An 18,802-nucleotide genomic window follows, 5' to 3' on the forward strand; every position below is an offset into this window, starting at 1 on the left:
TGTTTTAAAAATTGAAAGCAAGACCCTCCGCCAGCAAAAACATTACAACTCACTTTTTTGCAGTAGTCTGGAAACGGACCTCCAGTATCTTCAAGGTTCGCCTACATTAAGTGTTCTGTATTTTTGGCGTGGCTACTTCTCTTCTAGATCTGTGCTATCCCCCGCCCCCCCCCCCCCCTTAACTCTTGATTTAGAAAACAGAGACATTCCTGAAAAAGTTAAAGATAGCTTATAATCCTCTTTTCCCCCTTGAACTATATTATCAATTGAATATGAATTTCTACAGAAGTCAAACAAAATTCCCTTGGCAAAGCAATGAAATTTAAATTTTTCAAACAAGAAATGGTGGAATACAGCATTTGGTCTGAAATATATACAGGAGCGTGATCCCAGCAGTTGCTCTACCCACTGCTGGGAACTGGAATTTTACTAACTCATTTGAAAATTTGAAGGATGTAATTGTCTCTTAAAAATCAAAGTGTGGATAGTAACTGCTCACACTTACAGGATGCTTTCAGCCAATACAGGCCCTTTGAATCACACAGCCACCCAGTGAAGTAGGTCAGCAGTTTTGGATTTGCTTTAAAACAGTAAACTGAGGCTTTGGAGGGTTACAGGGCCCTTCCAAAGTCATACAGCTGATGAGTGGCAGAGCTGGGCCTAGAGCCAAGTCTCAAAATGGGAAAGAAGTTCCAGAAACAGCATCTGCTTGTTATCTAACACTCAGTGTTAATTCTAACAATCTGCGAGTTTCCTGATCTTTGGAGGACCCTTAGCCTTTTTAAAAAATCTGTGCAATAATTAAAAGTATCTAATACACACAGTTTTGAAAATAAATGAGATGGGATCTGTAAAGGCCATATATCAAATGGTGGTATTGTAGTAGTTTGATAAGTTTCCATTCCGTTTTCCCTTTTGACTCCATGTCCAGCATTCTTTCTACTATGCTTGGGCCACGTTCTACTGCAGTTAGTTCCTGCCCAAACCAGAGTCCTTCCTCTTCATCTTTTGACTACCTGGGATCCGCTAGGCAGCTCAACTAAAGAGCTTCACTCCCTTTCCTGGAATCTTGTGTTGGTGGTTCACCTGGTGGCCCGGGAAGAAAGTACTGTGGACACAGCAGTGTGACTCCAGGGCTGAGCTTTGCCATTTCCAGTAGGTCAGTGCCACAGGTGGGGAGATAGGAGGCAGGGTACCTTAATACAGTTTGTGATGATGAAGGTAAAGTATTTCAGTTCCATTCCCCAGTGTACAATATAAATTTTTAATATAATTGTACCAATGTTCCGTTGTATATTTGGCTTTATATCTTCACTATTTTTGTGGTATAAATTATTCATCTGTAATTTTTTTACTGCCAAGTTTTGCATTAAACATTTTCAAGATATTTTGGAACAGCACAGTTTAGATTCTGATATCCCTGTATGCAAGTAAAGAAGAAACACGACTGGCACTATTTTTTAGTTTTTCAGTTATAGTTTGCATTGAATATTATTCTCTGTTAGTTTCAGATGCACAGAAAAGTGGTTAGCAATTCATATACCTTACAGAGTGGTTCCCTCGATGCTTCAAGTACCCACGTGGCCCCCATACAAAGTTATCATGATATTCAGTCTCTTCTTTATATCTATGAGTCTGTTTTTATTTTTTGTTTTATTTTGTCCTTTAGATTCCACATATAAGTAGAATTATATGGTATTCGTCTTTCTCTGTGACTTATTTTACTTAGCATAATATCCTTTAAGTCCATCCATGCGAGGGGGTGGGGAATCTTTTTTCTGCCAGGGGCCATTTGGATATTTATAACATCATTTGTGGGCCATATAAAATTATCAGCTTAAAAATTAACCTGCTATATATATTTGGTCAAACATTTAACTCACCCCTAATGCCTGGACAGGGCCAGATGAAATGATTTCTCAGGCCTTATATGACTGGCAGTTCCCCACCCCTAGTCTATGCTGTCACAAAAGTTAAGATTTCATTCCTTTTTATGGTTGAGTAGTATTCCATTGTGTATATGTACCACAGCCTCTTTTTTAAAATGTATTTTTATTTATTTCAGAGAGGAAGGGAGAGATAGAGATAGAAACATCAATGATGAGAGAGAATCATTGATTGGCTGCCTCCTGTGTGCCCCACACTGGAAATTGAGCCCACACCCGGGCATATGCCCTGACTGAGAATCGAACCGTGACTTCCTGGTTTGTAGGTCAGCGCTCAACCACTGAGCCACTGCTGCTGGGAAATACCACAGCTTTGTTATCCACTCATCTATTGATGGGGCACTTGGATTGCTTCCATGTCTTGGCTTTTGTAAATAATGCTGCAGTGAACATAGGGGTGCATATATTCTTTTGAATTTGTGCTTCAGGTTTCTTTGAATTATGTTACCAGAAATGGAATCACTGGTTCATAAGGCAATTCCATTTTAATTTTTTGAGGAACATTCGAACAGTTTTCCATAGTGGTTGCACCAATCTGCATTCTGACCAACAGTGCACTAGGTTTCTCTTATCTCCACATCCTCACCAACACTTGTTGATGATACCATTCTGGCTGACATGAGGTGAAATTGCATTGTAATTTTGATCTGCATTTCTCTGATGATTAGTGATATTGAGCAACATTTCATATGTCTATTGGCCAACTGTATGTCTTTCTTGGAGAAGTGTCTATTCAGGTTTTCTGCTCACTTTTGTTTGGTGTTAGCTGAGTTTTTTTTACAAATTCTGGATATTCACCCCTTATCAGATGAATCATTGGCGAATATGTTCTCCAGTCCAATAGGTTGTCTTTTCATTTTGTTGATAGTTTCCTTTGCTGTGCAAAAAACTTTAAACCTTGCCAGGCTTGTGTGGCTCAGTGGTTGATCATCGTCCTATGAACCAGGAGGTCACAGTTTGATTCCTGGTCAGGGCACATGCCCAGGTTGTGGGCTCGATCCCCAGTGTGGGGTATGCAGGAGGCAGCCAATCAGTGATTCTCTCTCATCATTGATGTTTTCATCTCTCTCCCTCTCCCTTCCTCTCTGAAATCAATAAAATATGTTTAAAAAAACAACAAAAACTTTAAGTCTTTATCCATTTTGAGTTTATTCTTATATATGTTATAAGAAGGTGGTCTAGTTTCATTTTTTTCGTATCTCTATCCAATTTTCCCAACACTATTTATTGAATAGACTGTTTTTACCTCATTGTATGTCCTTGTTTCCTTTGTCAAATATTAATTGACCATATAAACATGGATTTATTTCTGGGTTCTCTATTCTATTCCATTGATCTATATGAATGTTTTTATGCCAGTACCATGCTGTTTTGATTACTATGGCCTTGTTGTATAATTTCATATCAGGTAGTGTGATCCATCCAACTTTATTCTTTTTTATCAAGATTGCTGAGGCTATTTGGGGTCTTTTGTGTTTCCATATAAAATTTTGGATTATTTGTTCTAGTTCTGTGAAATGCGCCATTAGTATTTTGATAGGAATTACGTTGAATCTATAGATTGCTCTGGATAGTATGGAATTTTATTTTATTATTATTTGTTAATATATTTTTTATTAATTTCAGAGAGGAAGAGAGAGATAGAAATATCAATGATGATAGAGAATCATTAATCGGCTGCCTCCTGCACGTCCTACACTGAGGATTGAGCCCGCAACCCTGGCATGTGCCCTTGACTGTAATCGAACCTGGGACCCTTCCGTGTGCAGGCTGATGCTCTATCCTATAGAGCCAAACCAGCTAGGGCAATATTATGGACATTTTAATGATATTAATTCTTCCTGTCCATGAGCATGGTATATGCTTTCATTTATTTGTATCTCCTTCAATTTTTTTTTTTTCAGTGTCTTACAATTTTTCAAGTACAGGTCTTTTACCTCCTTGGTTAAATTTATTCCTAGGTGTGTTTTTTCTGATGCAATTATAAGTGGGATTATTTTCTTAGTTTCTTATGCTGATAGTTTATTATCCTATATAATAAAAGGCTATTATACAAATTGACCAAATGCCAGAACAATCGGTCGCTATGATGCGCACTAACCACCGGGGGCAGACAGTCAATGCAGGAGCTGTCCCCGGGTGGTCAGTGCGCTCCCACAGGGAGAACGCTGCTCAGCCAGAAGCTGGGCTCATGGCTGGTGAGTGCAGTGGTGGTGGCGGGAGCCTCTCCCACCTCCACGGCAGCACTAAGGACCCCTCGGGGGATGTCCAACTGCCAGCTTAAGCCCGCTCCCTGTGGAGAACAGGCTTAAGCTGGCAGTTGGACATCCCCCGAGGGGTCCCGGACTGTGAGAGGGCGCAGGCCAGACTGAGGGACCCTCCCTTCAGTGCACGAATGTCGTGCACTGGGCCTCTAGTTTGTGCATAAAACTGCAAATGATTTCTGAATGTTTATTTTGTGTCTTGCTAACTGAATTTATCAGTTCTAGTAGTTGTTTTTTAATGGAATCTTTAGGGTTCTCTATATACAGTATGATGTCATCTACAAATAATGACAGTTTTACTTCTTCCTTTCCAATTTGAATGCCTTTTATTTCTTTTTCTTGTCTGACTATTGTGGCTAGGACTTCCAATACAGTGTTGAATAAGAGGGATAAAAATGGACATTCTCGTCTCATTCTTAATCTTAAGGGAAACTCTTTTAGTTTTATCCTGTTGAGTGTGATGTTAGCTGTGGGTTTGTCATATATGGTCTTTATTATGATGAGGTAAGTTTCTTCTAGTCCCACTTTGCTGAGAGTTTTTATCATAAATGGGTGCTGGATTTTGTCAAATGCTTTTTCTACATCTATTATTATGATCACACTAGAGGCCTGGTGCACGAAAGTCATGCACTCGGGGGAGAGGGGTCTCTCAGCCTGACCTGCACCCTCTCACAGTCTGGGAGTCCTGCAATCAATCACCCCAAAGAGGTAGGTCCTGCCCACCCAGCTGGGGCTCCGTGATGGATTGCCCCAAAGAGGTAGGCCCTGCCCACCTGGCTGGGGCTCTGTGATCTATTGCCGTGCAGAGGGAGGCCCTGCTCACCTGGCCGGGGCTCCACGATCAATTGCCTCACAGAGGGTAGCCTTGGCCTCCCTCTTTGGGGCAATTGCAGAGTCCCCCCTCCCTCATTGATCACCCTGCTGGCTAGTGGCCTGGGCCTCCCTCTTTGTGCTGATCATGGAGCCCCACATCAATCGCCCCGCCAGCTGATGGCCTGGGCCTCCCTCTTTGCAGTGATTGATCACAGAGCACCCCCCACCCCGCTGACCAATCGCATCGCACCCACCTTGGCTGGCCTGGCAATGTGTAATCTGACTCTGTCCTTTAAAAAAAAGGTGTTTGGGGGAATGCTATGCAGGGTCTTTTTTTATTATGATGCATTAATTTTCATTTAAGGGAAAATAGGTAATGATATATAACTCTAAATAGTGCAATGCTATTTTATTTTATAATATACAGTTGTCTTCCTCGCACCATCCACAGTTTCACTTTCTGAAGTTTCAGGTACCTGTGGGCCGAAAATATTAAATGGAAAATTGCAGAAATAAATTTATAAGTTTTAAGTTGTGTGATGTCCTGAGTAGTGTGATGACATCTCACACCATCCTCCTCATTCACACCTGAGATGTGAATTAGCCCTTTGTCCATTGCCTCCACACTGGATACGCTATCCACCCATTAGTCATTTAATAGCCATCTCAGTTGTCAGATTGACTGTCGGGGTATCTTAGTGCTTGTGTTCAGGTATCTCGTATTTTATTTAATGACTCCAAAGTGCAAGACTAGTGGTGCTGACAATTCGGAATGTCAAAGAGAGACCATAAAGTGCTTCCTTTAAGTGAGTATGTATATAGGACATGACATAGTACATACAGAGTTGAGTACTATCTGCAGTTTCAGGCATCCATTGGAGAAACTTTGGATAAGGAGGGGGGCAGCTATTGTATAAGGCCTAAAATTTAATTTTCTGGAGTTGGAACACACTATTGGTACCATAAGCTATTCTTAAATGATATTATTTACATTGGGAGATTTGTTTGTTTTTTAATAATTATTTTCTATTACAGTCGGCATAAAATATTACATTAGTTTCAGGTGTACAACCAGTGATTAGACATTTATATAACTTATGAAGTAATCACTCCAATAAATCTTGTACGATCTGACACCATACATAATTTTTACAATATTATTGATTATATTCCCTATGCTGTACTTTACATCCCCATGACTATTTTGTAACTACCCATTTTTACTTCTTAATCCTTTCACCTCTGTCACCCAGTCCCGCAATCTGCCTCCTATCTGGCAACCATCAGTCTGATCTCTGTATCTATGAACCTATTTCTGCTCTGCTTGTTCGTTTTATTTTATTTTATTTTTTTAGACTCCACATATAAGTGAAATAATATGGCATTTGTCTTTCTCTGTCTGACTTATTTATTCAGCACAATACCCTCTAGGTCAGGGGTCCTCAAACTTTTTAAACAGGGGGCCAGTCCACTGTCCCTCAGATTGTTGGAGGGCCGGACTATAGTTTAAAAAGAAACTATGAACAAATTCCTAAGCACACTGCACATATCTTATTTTGAAGTAAAAAAACAAAACGGGAACAAATACAGTATTTGTATTTGCATGTGGCCCGTGGGCTGTAGTTTGAGAACCCCTGCTCTAGATCCATCCATGTTGTTGCAAATGGCAAGATTTCATGCTTTTTTTTTTTTTATGGCTGACTCATATTCCATTGTATATATGTATCACTTCTTCATTATCCATTCATCTATTGATAGACATTTAATTGCTTCCATATCTTGGTTATTATAAATAATGCTGCAATGAATATATCCATGCCTATTTTTTTTTCGAGTTAGTGTTTTAGGTTTCTTTGGATAAATAATACTGGTGAATTTTAACATATGTTCATTCAAGGGTCAATAGACAGAAATCAGGAAGTGGGGAATTTATTTTATTTTTACTAACCTCTAGCTAAAATGTAGCATTTCCTTCAATTATGAATGTAGGCATCAGACCAGTAGAATTCACAGATCTTGTTCACATCATGCATCCGTCTTTGCTGATATCTTAAAATATCTCTTACTCATCGGTGCTTCTTCAGAAGTGTGACCGTTGGTAGACGTGTCGCTAGTCCTTTTAATTCATGTGTTACATATTTTATAATATCACAGTCATTTTACTATTTTGAGAAGCGTGTTTCAAAGTAATCAGCTTACTTTATAATCCTATCTGCTTTATTTGTGTATTCAAAAATGTGATTCTAAGAAGGGGTCTCTGGGTCCCCAGGTACCATTATCAGAGCCTCTTGTAGCTGCTTGTTGCTGCTCCCCTCCCAGGATACCTACAAAGTTCTGTTTTCATCTGTAAACTGGCCAGAGAGGAGAGGGGTGGGTCGGGGTAGAGTTGGGGGTAAAAAGGGGAAGGGAAAAAGAGTCACAGGGATATAATGTACAGCACAGGGAATATAGTCAATAATATAAACATTTTGTATGGTTACAGATGGATACTAGATTTATTGTGATCACATAAGGCATTTCAGTATCAAATAACTGTTGTACATGTGAAACTAATACAATATTATTTGTGAACTAAAGGGTGTCCCAAAATTCACGTAAGAAGTAATTTTCATAGAAAACACAGGTTTATAATTAAAAATTGTAAATTTTTTTAATTAAATCTTTATTGTTCAGATTATTACATTTGTTCCTCTTTTTCCCCCCCATAGCTCCCCTCCTCCCAGTTCCCGCCCCACCCTCCGCCCTCACTCCCCACCCACTGTCCTCATCCATAGGTGCACGATTTTTGTCCAGTCTCTTCCCGCATCTCCCACACCCCTTCCCCCCCAAGAATAGTCCATTCCCTTTCTATGTCCCTGATTCTATTATGATCACCAGATTATTTATTCACTTTATTCTTAGATTCACTTGTTGATAGATGCATGTTTGTTGTTCATAATTTGTATCTTTACCTTTTTCTTCTTCTTCCTCTTCTTAAAGGATACCTTTCAGCATTTCATATAATACTGGTTTGGTGGTGATGAACTCCTTTAGCTTTTCCTTATCTGTGAAGCTCTTTATCTGACCTTCAGTTCTGAATGATAGCTTTGCTGGATAAAGTAATCTTGGTTGTAGGTTCTTGGTATTCATCACTTTGAATATTTCTTGCCATTCCCTTCTGGCCTGCAAAGTTTCTGTTGAGAAATCAGCTGACAGTCGTATGGGTATTCCCTTGTAGGTAACTGAGTTTCTTTCTCTTGCTGCTTTTAAGAGTCTCTCTTTGTCTTTTGCTCTTGGGATTTTAATTATGATGTGTCTTGGTGTGGTCCTCTTTGGATTCCTTTTGTTTGGGGTTCTCTGTGCTTCCTGGACCTATAAGTCTATTTCTTTCACCAGGAGGGGGAAGTTTTCTGTCATTATTTCTTCAAATAGGTTTTCAATATCTTGCTCTCTCTCATCTTCTGGCACCCCTATAATTCTGATGTTGGTACGCTTGAAACTGTCCCAGAGGCTCCTTACACTATCTTCGTATTTTCGGATTCTTTTTTCATTTTGCTTTTCTGGTTGGGTGTTTTTTGCTTCTTCGCATTTCAAATCTTTGCCTTGATTCTTGCGCTCCTCTGGTCTGCTGTTGGGAGTCTGTATAGTATTCGTTATTTCAGTCCGTGTATGCTTAATTTCTAGTTGGTTCTTTATCATAACATCGAGGGTCTCATTAGTTTTCTTGAGGATCTCACTACATTTATCGGCGGCTTGTAGACAGTTCTTAAGAGACCTTAAAAGTGTGGTTCTGAACTCAATATCCTCCATTGACAGTTTTGTCCTGTTTCTTTGTCTCCGCATTTTTTATGCTTTCTTGGTGCACCCCCTAGTGGCCTTTGTGCGCAGTCTTGTTGTAGTTAAGCCTTGATTGTTGTCAGCAATACCGGGGGTGATTTGACCTCCAGGCTAACTGGCTTTGAGAGTCCCTAGTTTCACTTTTGAAGTGGTTGTTCGAGGCAGCAAACTCCAGCATTAATCTATGCCGCCATCTTGGTTCTCCAGAAGTTATCTCAAAAATTGTAAATTTTTTATTGATTCATAAAGTATACAGTATAGGGTTATGTATGAAATAGCATATTGGGTAAATGGCCTCCATGGCTTTGCTGGCATATACGCACTCTTTTGTTATTGCCTGAGCAGCCGCATTTTTGAAGAAGAATGGTCAGATGATGCCTCCAGCCCCAAATCCACACCAAACAGTGATACGTTGTGGATGCATTTGTTTCTCAACAATCACTCGTGGATTTTCTGAACCCCAAATGCGACAATTTTGTCGATTAACCAAGCCATCAAGATGAAAATGAGCCTCATCGAAATTCAGCCACATTTATGCAAAATGGTCATGGAAAATTTCAACAAAAGAGTGCGTATGTGCCAGCAAAGCCGTGGAGCCATTTACCCGATATGCTATTCCATACATAACCCTATACTTTATACTTTATGAATCAATAAAAAATTTACAATTTTTAATTATAAACCTGTGTTTTCTATCAAAATTATTTCTTGCGTGAATTTTGGGACACCCTTTATAATTTTTAAAAAAATAAATACTTTTTTTTTTTTTAAATCTGTGCCAGGGCTGCAGAGTGGAAAGGACAGAGATTCTGCAATGAGAGGAATAAATTGGTTATAAATTGGGATCTTCCCCTTTCTGGCTCTATTAATCTGAGCGAGTAATTTTATTTATTTCAGCCTCAAATAACATAAAATGTGGCAAATGAAACATCCCTAGGGTGGTTGTGGAGGTTAAATAAGGTAACACATGCCTGGTATATAGTTCTCATTAGTGTCATTATTGCAGTCCTCTACATTGTCAAGGTGTTCTCCCTTTTCCCCTCCAGCTTGGTGACTGTACCTGCCCTCCCTACATAATCCAGGATTCTGAATACCTAAGGAGGCTTACTTTTTGTTAATCCTTATTCGAGGATATTATTCCATTGATTTTTAGAGAGAATGGAAGGGGTGGCAGTGACATAGAGAAATATCATTCTGAGAGAGACACGATTGGTTGCCTCCCGCACGTACCCCAACCAGAGCCTGGGCTGGGATTGAGCTGCAACTAAGGTACGTCCCCTTGACCAGAATCGAACCCAGGACTCTTCAGTCCACGGGCTGACGCTATTCACTGAGTCAAACTGGTGAGGGTGAGACTTACTTATTAACAGTATCCTGAAAGTACCTTGGCTTGTTCAAAGTAAAGTCTCTTTGCTTTAGTTTATTTTTTAAATCTACACAAAGCATCTTAATTTCTTTGCCTATAATATTTTCTTCTGAATTCCCTTGCTGTGTTAGTTTCTTAGAGCTACTATAATAAACTACCACAAACTGGGTGGCTCAAAACCTTTATTCTCTTTGTTGTAGAGGCCAGAAGTCTGAAATCAAGGTGTGGGCAGGGCCAAGCTCCTTCTAAGTCCCTAGGGGAGAGACTCGGGTTTCTTGGCTTATAAATGCATCATTCTGATCTCTGCGTCTGTTCTCACATGCCCTTCCTCCTTTTGTGTTTGTCTGTGTTCAGATTTTCCTCTTCTAGGGACATCAGCCATTGGAGTAGGGGCCACCTAATCCAGTATGAGCTAATCTTAACTCAGTACATCTACAAGCACTGTATTTCCAAGTAAGATCAGTTCACAGGTGCTGGGGGTCAAGACTTCAACATGTCTTACAGGAGGACACAATTCAACCCACAGCACTTGGCAGTCACTTTAGGTCAGGCTTCTGAACAGACATATGTGACATCAGTTTTTCTGCTTGTGTTTTTCTTTCTTTTTACTTCCAGGTAGTAATTTAATCTTGCTGTGGTTTCAAAAAACATTTTAAAGTGTCTAATCAGAAGTAATGAAATCTATCTTGGTTTTTTACTTTTGTAAAGTAAAGAAAGGAATTTTGTATGGGAAGAAAAGCTGTAGGGACCCCTGTCTAGGGAAAGTACTTTAAAACTGTACTGAGGAACAAGAGTTAAACTGAAAAGTGTGTTTACAAAAGTTTATGACTTGGGTGTGAATTGGCCATTCAAGCTTAGAGAGCCCCAGAAGCTCAGGCTGCTGACCTGCCAGCAGAAGCTGACTGAGCAGATCTCTGGCCACTTACACCCCTGATTTGAGAGTGTTAAAAGCGGGAAGAAGTCTCAGAGAGCATGGATGTGGTCAACTGCTTGTTCCTTCAGTGTGTCTGCGGGCCACCACTGCCTGTAGCGGAGTCCGAGGTAGGTTATTGGAGAGTGTTGTTTGTTGGTGGTGCTGGGTTTGTAATTCCAGGTATAATCACACTCAAAGTGAGTTCCCCAGGATGAAAGGAGGTCATATTTCCAAAGTAGGTTAACTTTGCTAAAAGAAGTTTTAGTCTTGGAATATGCATCAAAGTTCAGATTTGTTCTGTGAGGAATGTAAGTCGCTTCTGGCTAAGGATCTCTGTTTGAATGTGAGCTTAACGCTGAGGGACTTCACATTGTTCCCTCCCTCCTTCTCTCCCTCCCTCCCTCTGTTTGCTAGGAGTAAAAGGAACATTTCAATCTTACATGTTATTCTGTTAACTAAGTTTTGCAGTTCTAGAACATTTGGTACCACTTGGAGGGGGTGTTCTCCTTGGGCTGTATCAGTGGTTACGGTGGAAGTAAGTTGCTTCTCGGGGGTGCTCCCATGCAGGCTGGTAGCCCCAGAGGGCTGATGTGTGAGGGAGTCAAGCCTGTGCTGGCCACCTCCTGCCCTCTAATTCCCTGCTTTCAGCCTCCATCACTTCCTGGAGTGTGTTTTGGTCTCAGAAGATTTATTATGTGAACAGCTAAGACAACTTCTTGTTTCCCATTTTCTTACTTTGTTTGCATCAGTGAGGAAAAGCAGGTTGCATGTTGCATAAGTGCAATCAAAACCTCATGTAGATTTGTGACCAGACTACCCATTGCCCGTAATTTTGTTGTACTTCTGTTTTTCTAGCACATTTTTCTGAACCTTTTTATCTCAGGGTAATAATATAAATAGGTTTAGTCTCATTGTGTGCTTAAGTCGTCTGTGCCATTTGATGTGGTAATTTAAACTATCCATAAAAATCTGTTTTTCATATGTAATGTAATAAAATAATATAAACATTTCCATGACTTCTGTTATACTTTCCCAGGGCAGAGTCACAGAGGAAAAACTTTTCCTCTACCCTCTTAGGTTTATGCTTAGGGGTTCTTAGAATTAAAGTTGACAAAAGGCAAATTTGGGAAAGACATTTTTTATTCATGTAGGTAAGTGGGAGTTCACAGAAAAGTGTGACTCCAGGAAGTGTTTGAATTGGGGCCTTATATACCATCTTAATGAGGTGGAAGGGTGCTGATGGGAAAACAGGTGACTTTTAGGAAAGGTAGCTGGGACTGTGAAGAACAGATGAGAGATAGGATGGTTTTGTGACCCTGTCTGTGTAGGTGAGGGCTTCTCTGGAGCGGTAAGAGTGCATCTTCCCTGGTTGGAATAAAGAAACTCTATCCAAGGGAGCAGATTATGACAACTGAGTTCTTCTGGGTGGCCCTGCTTTAAGGCAGATGAGGGAGTTCAGAATAAAAGCCCGTCCTTAAATACCATCAAAACAGATGGAAGGCCGTGGTGGTGCATTCTGGACCCCTTCAGTGGAGACTTAAAAGAGAGGTAGATTCCAGGCAGTAGAGTCACCACATAGCAAGGTCATTGGTGAGTGCTAGAACCATCTTCCTTTGAGCAGAGGTGACTCGGTATCGTGGAAACAGAAGTTACGAGGCCCGCATTTCTGTGTCTCTGTTGCTGCTCGTTGGCTGTGTGGCCCTAAGCAAATCACTTCTCTAAGTCTCAGTTTTCCTGATTTAAAAAATAATGGGCACAGGGTAGAGTATCTGTAAGTCCTTTCCTGTTTGCTTTGCTCTTCAGCACATTTCCCACGGTATGTGATCTTAGGGGATGCTTGGACACACCAGATTGGAAATTACAGGACCTGCATTTCTGGTCTCAGTTGCCACTGATTAGCAACAGGTGGGACTTCTTGGGCCAGCAGTGCTCATGGGCGAGGTGGGGGGTGGGGCTGGTCTGCCAGGGGATGCCACAGCAGCTCAACTGGCCATCTCCATCCACTAGGTGGCCTGCCCTGCAATCACATGAGTTTTCTGGGTAATTTAGTTCCCTTCTGGTGCTGTTATGTTTTTACTGTATTTTAAATAATGTATAGGAATGGAAGAACTGAAGGCACCCAGGCTCCCAGGCCTGCGGCAGACTTTGGCTAACCCCTCCCTGCCCCTCCCATAGAGCTCTGAGACCAGTCTCAGGGGTCTGCTGAGGTGGAGCTCATCTCCAGGCTGTGCCAGTCAGGGGATTGTAATCTATGGCAGTGCTTTTTTAAGAGGGATGATTACCTGTGGCTGATAGGGCTCTTACCATTGTATTTCATCCGCACTAGGACCCATTTTTCCCTAGGGAACAGTTACAGAACCACATCCACAGAAGTAACTTGCCTGAGGTTAATAAAGCTAGGGGCCCAATCTGACTGAAGTCTGCTCATTCTCAAGCCTTATGGCTTTTTCCCTAGTATATTGCATTGCCTCTGAAAAAGTTACTTGAAAAATTAGAACGTGTTGCCTAATTTAGGATCATAGACTCTCCAGCTGTGGTATTGTCTACTCTGAAACCTGAGATCCTGAAGGGTCGGTCAGTTAAGAGGTGTCCAAGCTCACATTGCTAGTTAGTAGCCTGATCTGGTTCTTGGAATCCTAATTTAGTGCTTTCTCCTCCTTCCCTAGCTACCCAGACTTAATCTTCTGAAAGCACCTTCTATTTTTAAACATTATTGCAATACAGTACCTTAGAATAGCAGTGGATAGCATTGCACATTCATTCTTCTACTGGCAGACCTGCCTTTCCCCTATGCTATTGGTATGTGTATTTTGGGTGACACCCCTACCATACTTAAAAGTTCTTTTTATTAACTCCTAATGGTACTGATTTTTTAAGTATCTTTTATCAGGGCTCACTAGTCACCAAGCATCACTATTTAAATTCATTTTAATTCAACTTACAATTGAAGACAGACGTGGTTATTTTAATCCACATTTCAGTTATGTTTGTTACACAAAAACAAGTAAATCTAGAAAGCCTCCTGGTGGAGCTAAGGGGCGGTAGAGGGGAATGTGTAGCATGTTCTTTTTACTACCTTCCTGGATATTGGCCCTCACCTGACTTGTTCAAATTTGAAAAGGTTGTTACTGAGGAATCCTGGAGGCGGGGCTCATCCCTGGAGGAAGATGGGAAGGAGGCTCAGAGGATCCCCAAGAGGCGATGGGGCTCTGGGAGGAGGTCCCGGCCTCGACCGCTCTCAGACTATGGCCAGTTTGCCTGCCGAAGTTTGTCTATTCCTGAAGACTCAATTGCTGTGGACCCCCAGAAGGAGGACATTGTGGACAGTGACCACCAGCTGAGCATGGCCTCCACGGTCCCCGCAGACCAGAACGCAGCCATGGTCTGCCCCAAAGGATGCCAGAGAAGGCGCCCCATCTCCGTGATAGGCGGGGTCAGCTTCTATGGGAACCGCCAGACAGAAGCAATAGAGACTCTTCTAACCCAAGTAAGACCTGGTGTGCTTCTATCAAAGCCAGCAGAGCCCTCCGCTTCCTGGCCTTTGTTCCCCCTGCAAGCTAACCGGACGCTGCTTTCCTTTCTTTCCTGACTCACGGATGGTGTCCTCTGCTCACAGCCTTTCTTCCGGACTTCGCAAACTGCACATATTAGAACTAATAATCTGACATTTGGATGTTTTACTAATCTTCTGTCTTTGCTGGGATCTTGAATGATGTGTGAAAGTAGTTTGCTGTTTGTTCCAAATCATCTGGGATTTGAACAAGGGGAAAATAGCAGTGCGTATTTAGTGAGCTTCCTGAAAGAGAAAGCATCATCCATTGTTAACATGTAAAGATAAGAGGACAAAGAAGTCGATTTTTTTAAAAGATAAGGAAATAATTTTTTTCTACCATTTTCTTCCTTTTGAGTTGCACTTTTTCAATTGCTTTAACAATAGATTAAAATCTTAATTTCATTCACTTAGCATAATGTAGTAATTCAGCAAGTATTTATCAGTTACTCAAAGGGCTCTTTGAGGACACAAAACAATTAAAGGCCCTGGTCAGGAGGAGTTTCTGTTATTTGGCAAGACTACACCCCAGCCATGGCCCAGGGTTCACCAAACAGTACATGAGTAAGTGCCCAATTTCATACTTTAAATTTGCTGGCTAATACATAACCCATAAAATTCTCCTAAAAGGGAAAGTCTGTGTTGGTATAGCTTTTCTGTTTATGTTCTGCCTGTAAAGCCCAGCACAGCACCTTGTTTATACATTGAGCATGCAAAACCCTCTTGCTTAATTGAATTAAATTGAATTCTTAAGGTAAAAACAAAATAAGTTGAAGAATACCACAAACATTTTGCTGTGTTAAGATGCTCTGCATGCTGGGAAACAATTCTTAACTAAAGCAAACTGTGACCTCTTAATTCAAAATTCACAGAATATGGAAAATCTAAAGCACTTAAAAATTATTTCGCTTTAGAACATCAAAAAGGAGTGTGGTCAGATAACTTTCTGCATGGTAAGCTCATTTAGGGAACTCGGTGAAAAAGCTAAAGAAAGCACCAAGCAGCTGGGCCTGTGTTGCAGTTATAGGGACTGTTAATGTGGAAAATCAAAAGGGCATAGAGATATTCTATAGACAAGGGCAAATTTTTGAAAACCCAGCTCTTCTTTTAAACAAACCTTGGTTGTCTTGTTATTTTAGGTAAACAAGAATTGTATTCCACAAATACTTAGCTGGTACCTGCGCGTGGATGCTTAGGAGACCAGAGTAAATAGCTGAGCCACAATTGGTCACCCTGGCCATGGTCTTTGGCACTGATTTTGCTTCTTCTGAAGGCTGCTACTGGGAACACATCTTCCTAACCTGTATCTCTGAGAAAGCCACCACTTCCTAAATTTGCTTTTCCTCTTCTTAGCTAACATTTTGCTTTTACTGAGTGTTGCCTGTTGGTATGTTGTTGACAGATAAAATGAAAAATGATGCTGTGAGTTAAGAGCCAGTGGGTTGATACTGATTATTTTAAATGTCAGAATATGCAGTTCAGCCTCAGTGCAGCTGCAAGCTTTTCACATGCTTCAGAGAAACCATGTCACATCTGCGAGGAGCTTCGAGGTGAGAACGCTGAGCTCCTTGCAGCTAAGCTGTGTGTGTGAAGAGCTTGCAGAGCTGCCACTTCCTGGCATCTTCTCACAGCCTCTTGCTTTCCTTTTGTAGCCAGCAGCCAGGCCGCCCGTGCCAGCTCACCAGGTGCCACCCTACAAAGCGGTTTCAGCCCGGTTCCGGCCGTTCACATTTTCCCAGAGCACCCCCATTGGGCTGGACCGCGTGGGACGACGGCGGCAGATGCGAGCATCCAATAGTAAGTCTCACAGGCCCCTTGTTTTGGGTCTCCCCTTTCAGCAACTGGTGTGGAACCCTTGCTTTGACTCTCCAGTTAAACCAAGGTGTCCAGTTCACTGTGGACCTTTCCGCCTGTCTCTGGGCCAGGTAGTTGTTTGTTTCACTGTGAAGAAGGCTCACCTGAGGAATCGGGTTTGTCATCAGCTGTCATGTCCCGGGTGGGTGCTCTGCGGCATTACAGTGGCCCTAAGTATGAGAAGTTTGCTCCTTTCTGTGCACCTCAGTTCCTGCAGGTAGACAGCTGACCCAGAATGCAGTTTCGGGGGTTCGCCTTAACCTTCTTGAAGCTCTTTCTGGATATTTAAGATTCACTAATACTGTTTTGAACACCAAAGAAAAGATATCTAATACAGTAGTTAATATGCCACCATAGCACTTACCCACTTGTTAATTTGAAATAATACCACGTGTTTTGGGAAGATGTTTAAACTCCTAAAAAAGACAGTCTTTCCCTGTACTAACATTTATGCCCATGCCAGTCAGCTGGGTGGATAGTGGCATGGTCCTGGTGGCACGGGGCAAGAGTCAGAGCTGACTTTTATTGAGAACCTACCACATGGCAGACACCGTCCTGTGTGCTTGCTTGGATGTATTCACATATTTGATCTTCTTAACTCGGCGCCATGGTGGTACTGCATTATCCTGTTTACAGAGAAAGAGGCCTAGGTATAGATAGGCAAGCTACCCTGGGTCACTCACCCAGGAAGTGGCAGAAATGGGATTTACCTCCAGTCAAATAGAGTTTTCAATAGCAAGGCCCATGCTTTAACCACTGAACTATGCTGACTATATAAAGAAATGCACCAGACTATTAATGATTAGCTTCAATTGCTAGGTTTACTGTCTGACTTTTAAAAATGAATGTCTTGTGGTGGGCATGACAGTGGTGAGCTGGGCGGCAGGAGCCACAGCCTAGGCCTGGGCTCTGGTTGCAGCACTGCCGCTAGCCTGCCCGCCATGGGCACGCTCCCCGTGATGCTGATGGTGGAAGCTGTAAGAAGCAGGGAGAGTTAAGTAATGTTTTTTTCAAAAGACTTGGAAGAGGCTAAGGGTGTTACTTGGAGAACACTTAAATTTCAGAGAGAGGAGGGAAGGAGAACAAGGAAGTGTGGAATCCTTGTTCTCCTCCCCTCTTGCTTTAGACGGGGCAATAAGAAGGGCACAGAAACTGTTGAAAAGGGTGTCCTGGGAGGGCTAGCATGTAAGAGGTCAGAGAATTGGTGACTTGTGCAATAACTTGGCATGGTTTCTAACTCGTGCCACACATATTGGAGGAATTGAGGCCAGACTCCTTCATCAAACAGAGGCAGAGGCAGAGGCAAAGGGAAATTAGATGGCAGCTGGACGCTGAGGAAATCTGCGATCATCTCAAGCCCAGATGTCCAAGAGAGCTTGTTTCTGGGAAACAAGCCTGTGGCTCCTCTTGTCACTGATGCCTTTGTCATTCTGTCAAGGGAGCAGGCCAGACACCTTGGAATCATTACTCCCCTCGTCCGTAGTCACTCGTCTGGTCCTCAGCAGCCCCGCCTTCTCAGGCCCCTTAACCCTGACCTTCAGCTGCTGCCCTCCCCCATGGCTTCCTTGGGCCGGGCTTTTATACACTCTAGTCAGAGATACTGTTCATATTCAGTTCTTTTTTGTTGTTGTTAATCTTCACCCAAGGATATTTTTCCATTGATTTGTAGAGAGAGTGGAAGGGATGGGAGAAACAGAGAGAGAGAGAAACATCAGTGTGAGAGAAACACATCAAATGGTTGCTTCCCACATGTGCCTTTACCAGGGCTGGGGATGAGCCTACAACCAAGGTATGTGCCCTTGACTGGAATCGAACCCAGGACCCTTCAGTCTGAGGGCCTATGCACTATCCACTGAGCAAAACCAGCTAGGGCATCAACTCTTACTTTGTTATTTCCTTGCAGACTTTCCCCATCATCATTGACGTAGCATCTTAGTTCCTTAACCGAGTTGACAGGTTTCTCCGCCACCCCAGTCTGACATTCCATCTGTGTCTCTCACTTTTCTTTCCCAAGCTTACCGTTCAGTGTTCCCACCATCCTCCAGGCTCTCACACTCCCTTGGCTCTGGTTCGCCTAGAATTTTCCTTTCCTTTAAGCGTTCTTTCCATTTAAGATTCAAAACTCATTCCCATCTACCCTTGGCAACACAGTAAATGCATTGTCATGCTTTGGCAGAGCAGTTTAGCCACAGGCTGTGAAACATTCTCTGAACAAGTCATTGACTTCTGGTGATGTATTTTGAGAAAGTTATCCAAATGGAGAAAAAAAGCTACATGCAC

The 18,802-nt window shown here is 42.0% G+C and overlaps 1 protein-coding gene across 1 annotated transcript in view; it reads left to right on the plus strand.

Annotated features, from left to right (window-relative positions):
- Window positions 1-16,837, plus strand: part of LOC308513223 (spermatogenesis-associated protein 13-like) — a 31,024-nt gene extending 14,187 nt beyond the window's left edge. Inside the window, exons 2-3 of the mRNA XM_081083129.1 lie at window positions 14,240-14,605; window positions 16,321-16,837. Coding sequence (XP_080939255.1) covers window positions 14,462-14,605; window positions 16,321-16,743 — 567 coding nt within the window. The 5' untranslated portion in view covers window positions 14,240-14,461 and the 3' untranslated portion in view covers window positions 16,744-16,837. The remainder of the gene's footprint in view (window positions 1-14,239; window positions 14,606-16,320) is intronic.
- Window positions 16,838-18,802: the final 1,965 nt, after the last annotated feature.

Source organism: Myotis nattereri, assembly GCF_964212035.1.
Source record: "Myotis nattereri genome assembly, chromosome: 2".
Taxonomy (NCBI): Eukaryota; Metazoa; Chordata; class Mammalia; order Chiroptera; family Vespertilionidae; genus Myotis; species Myotis nattereri.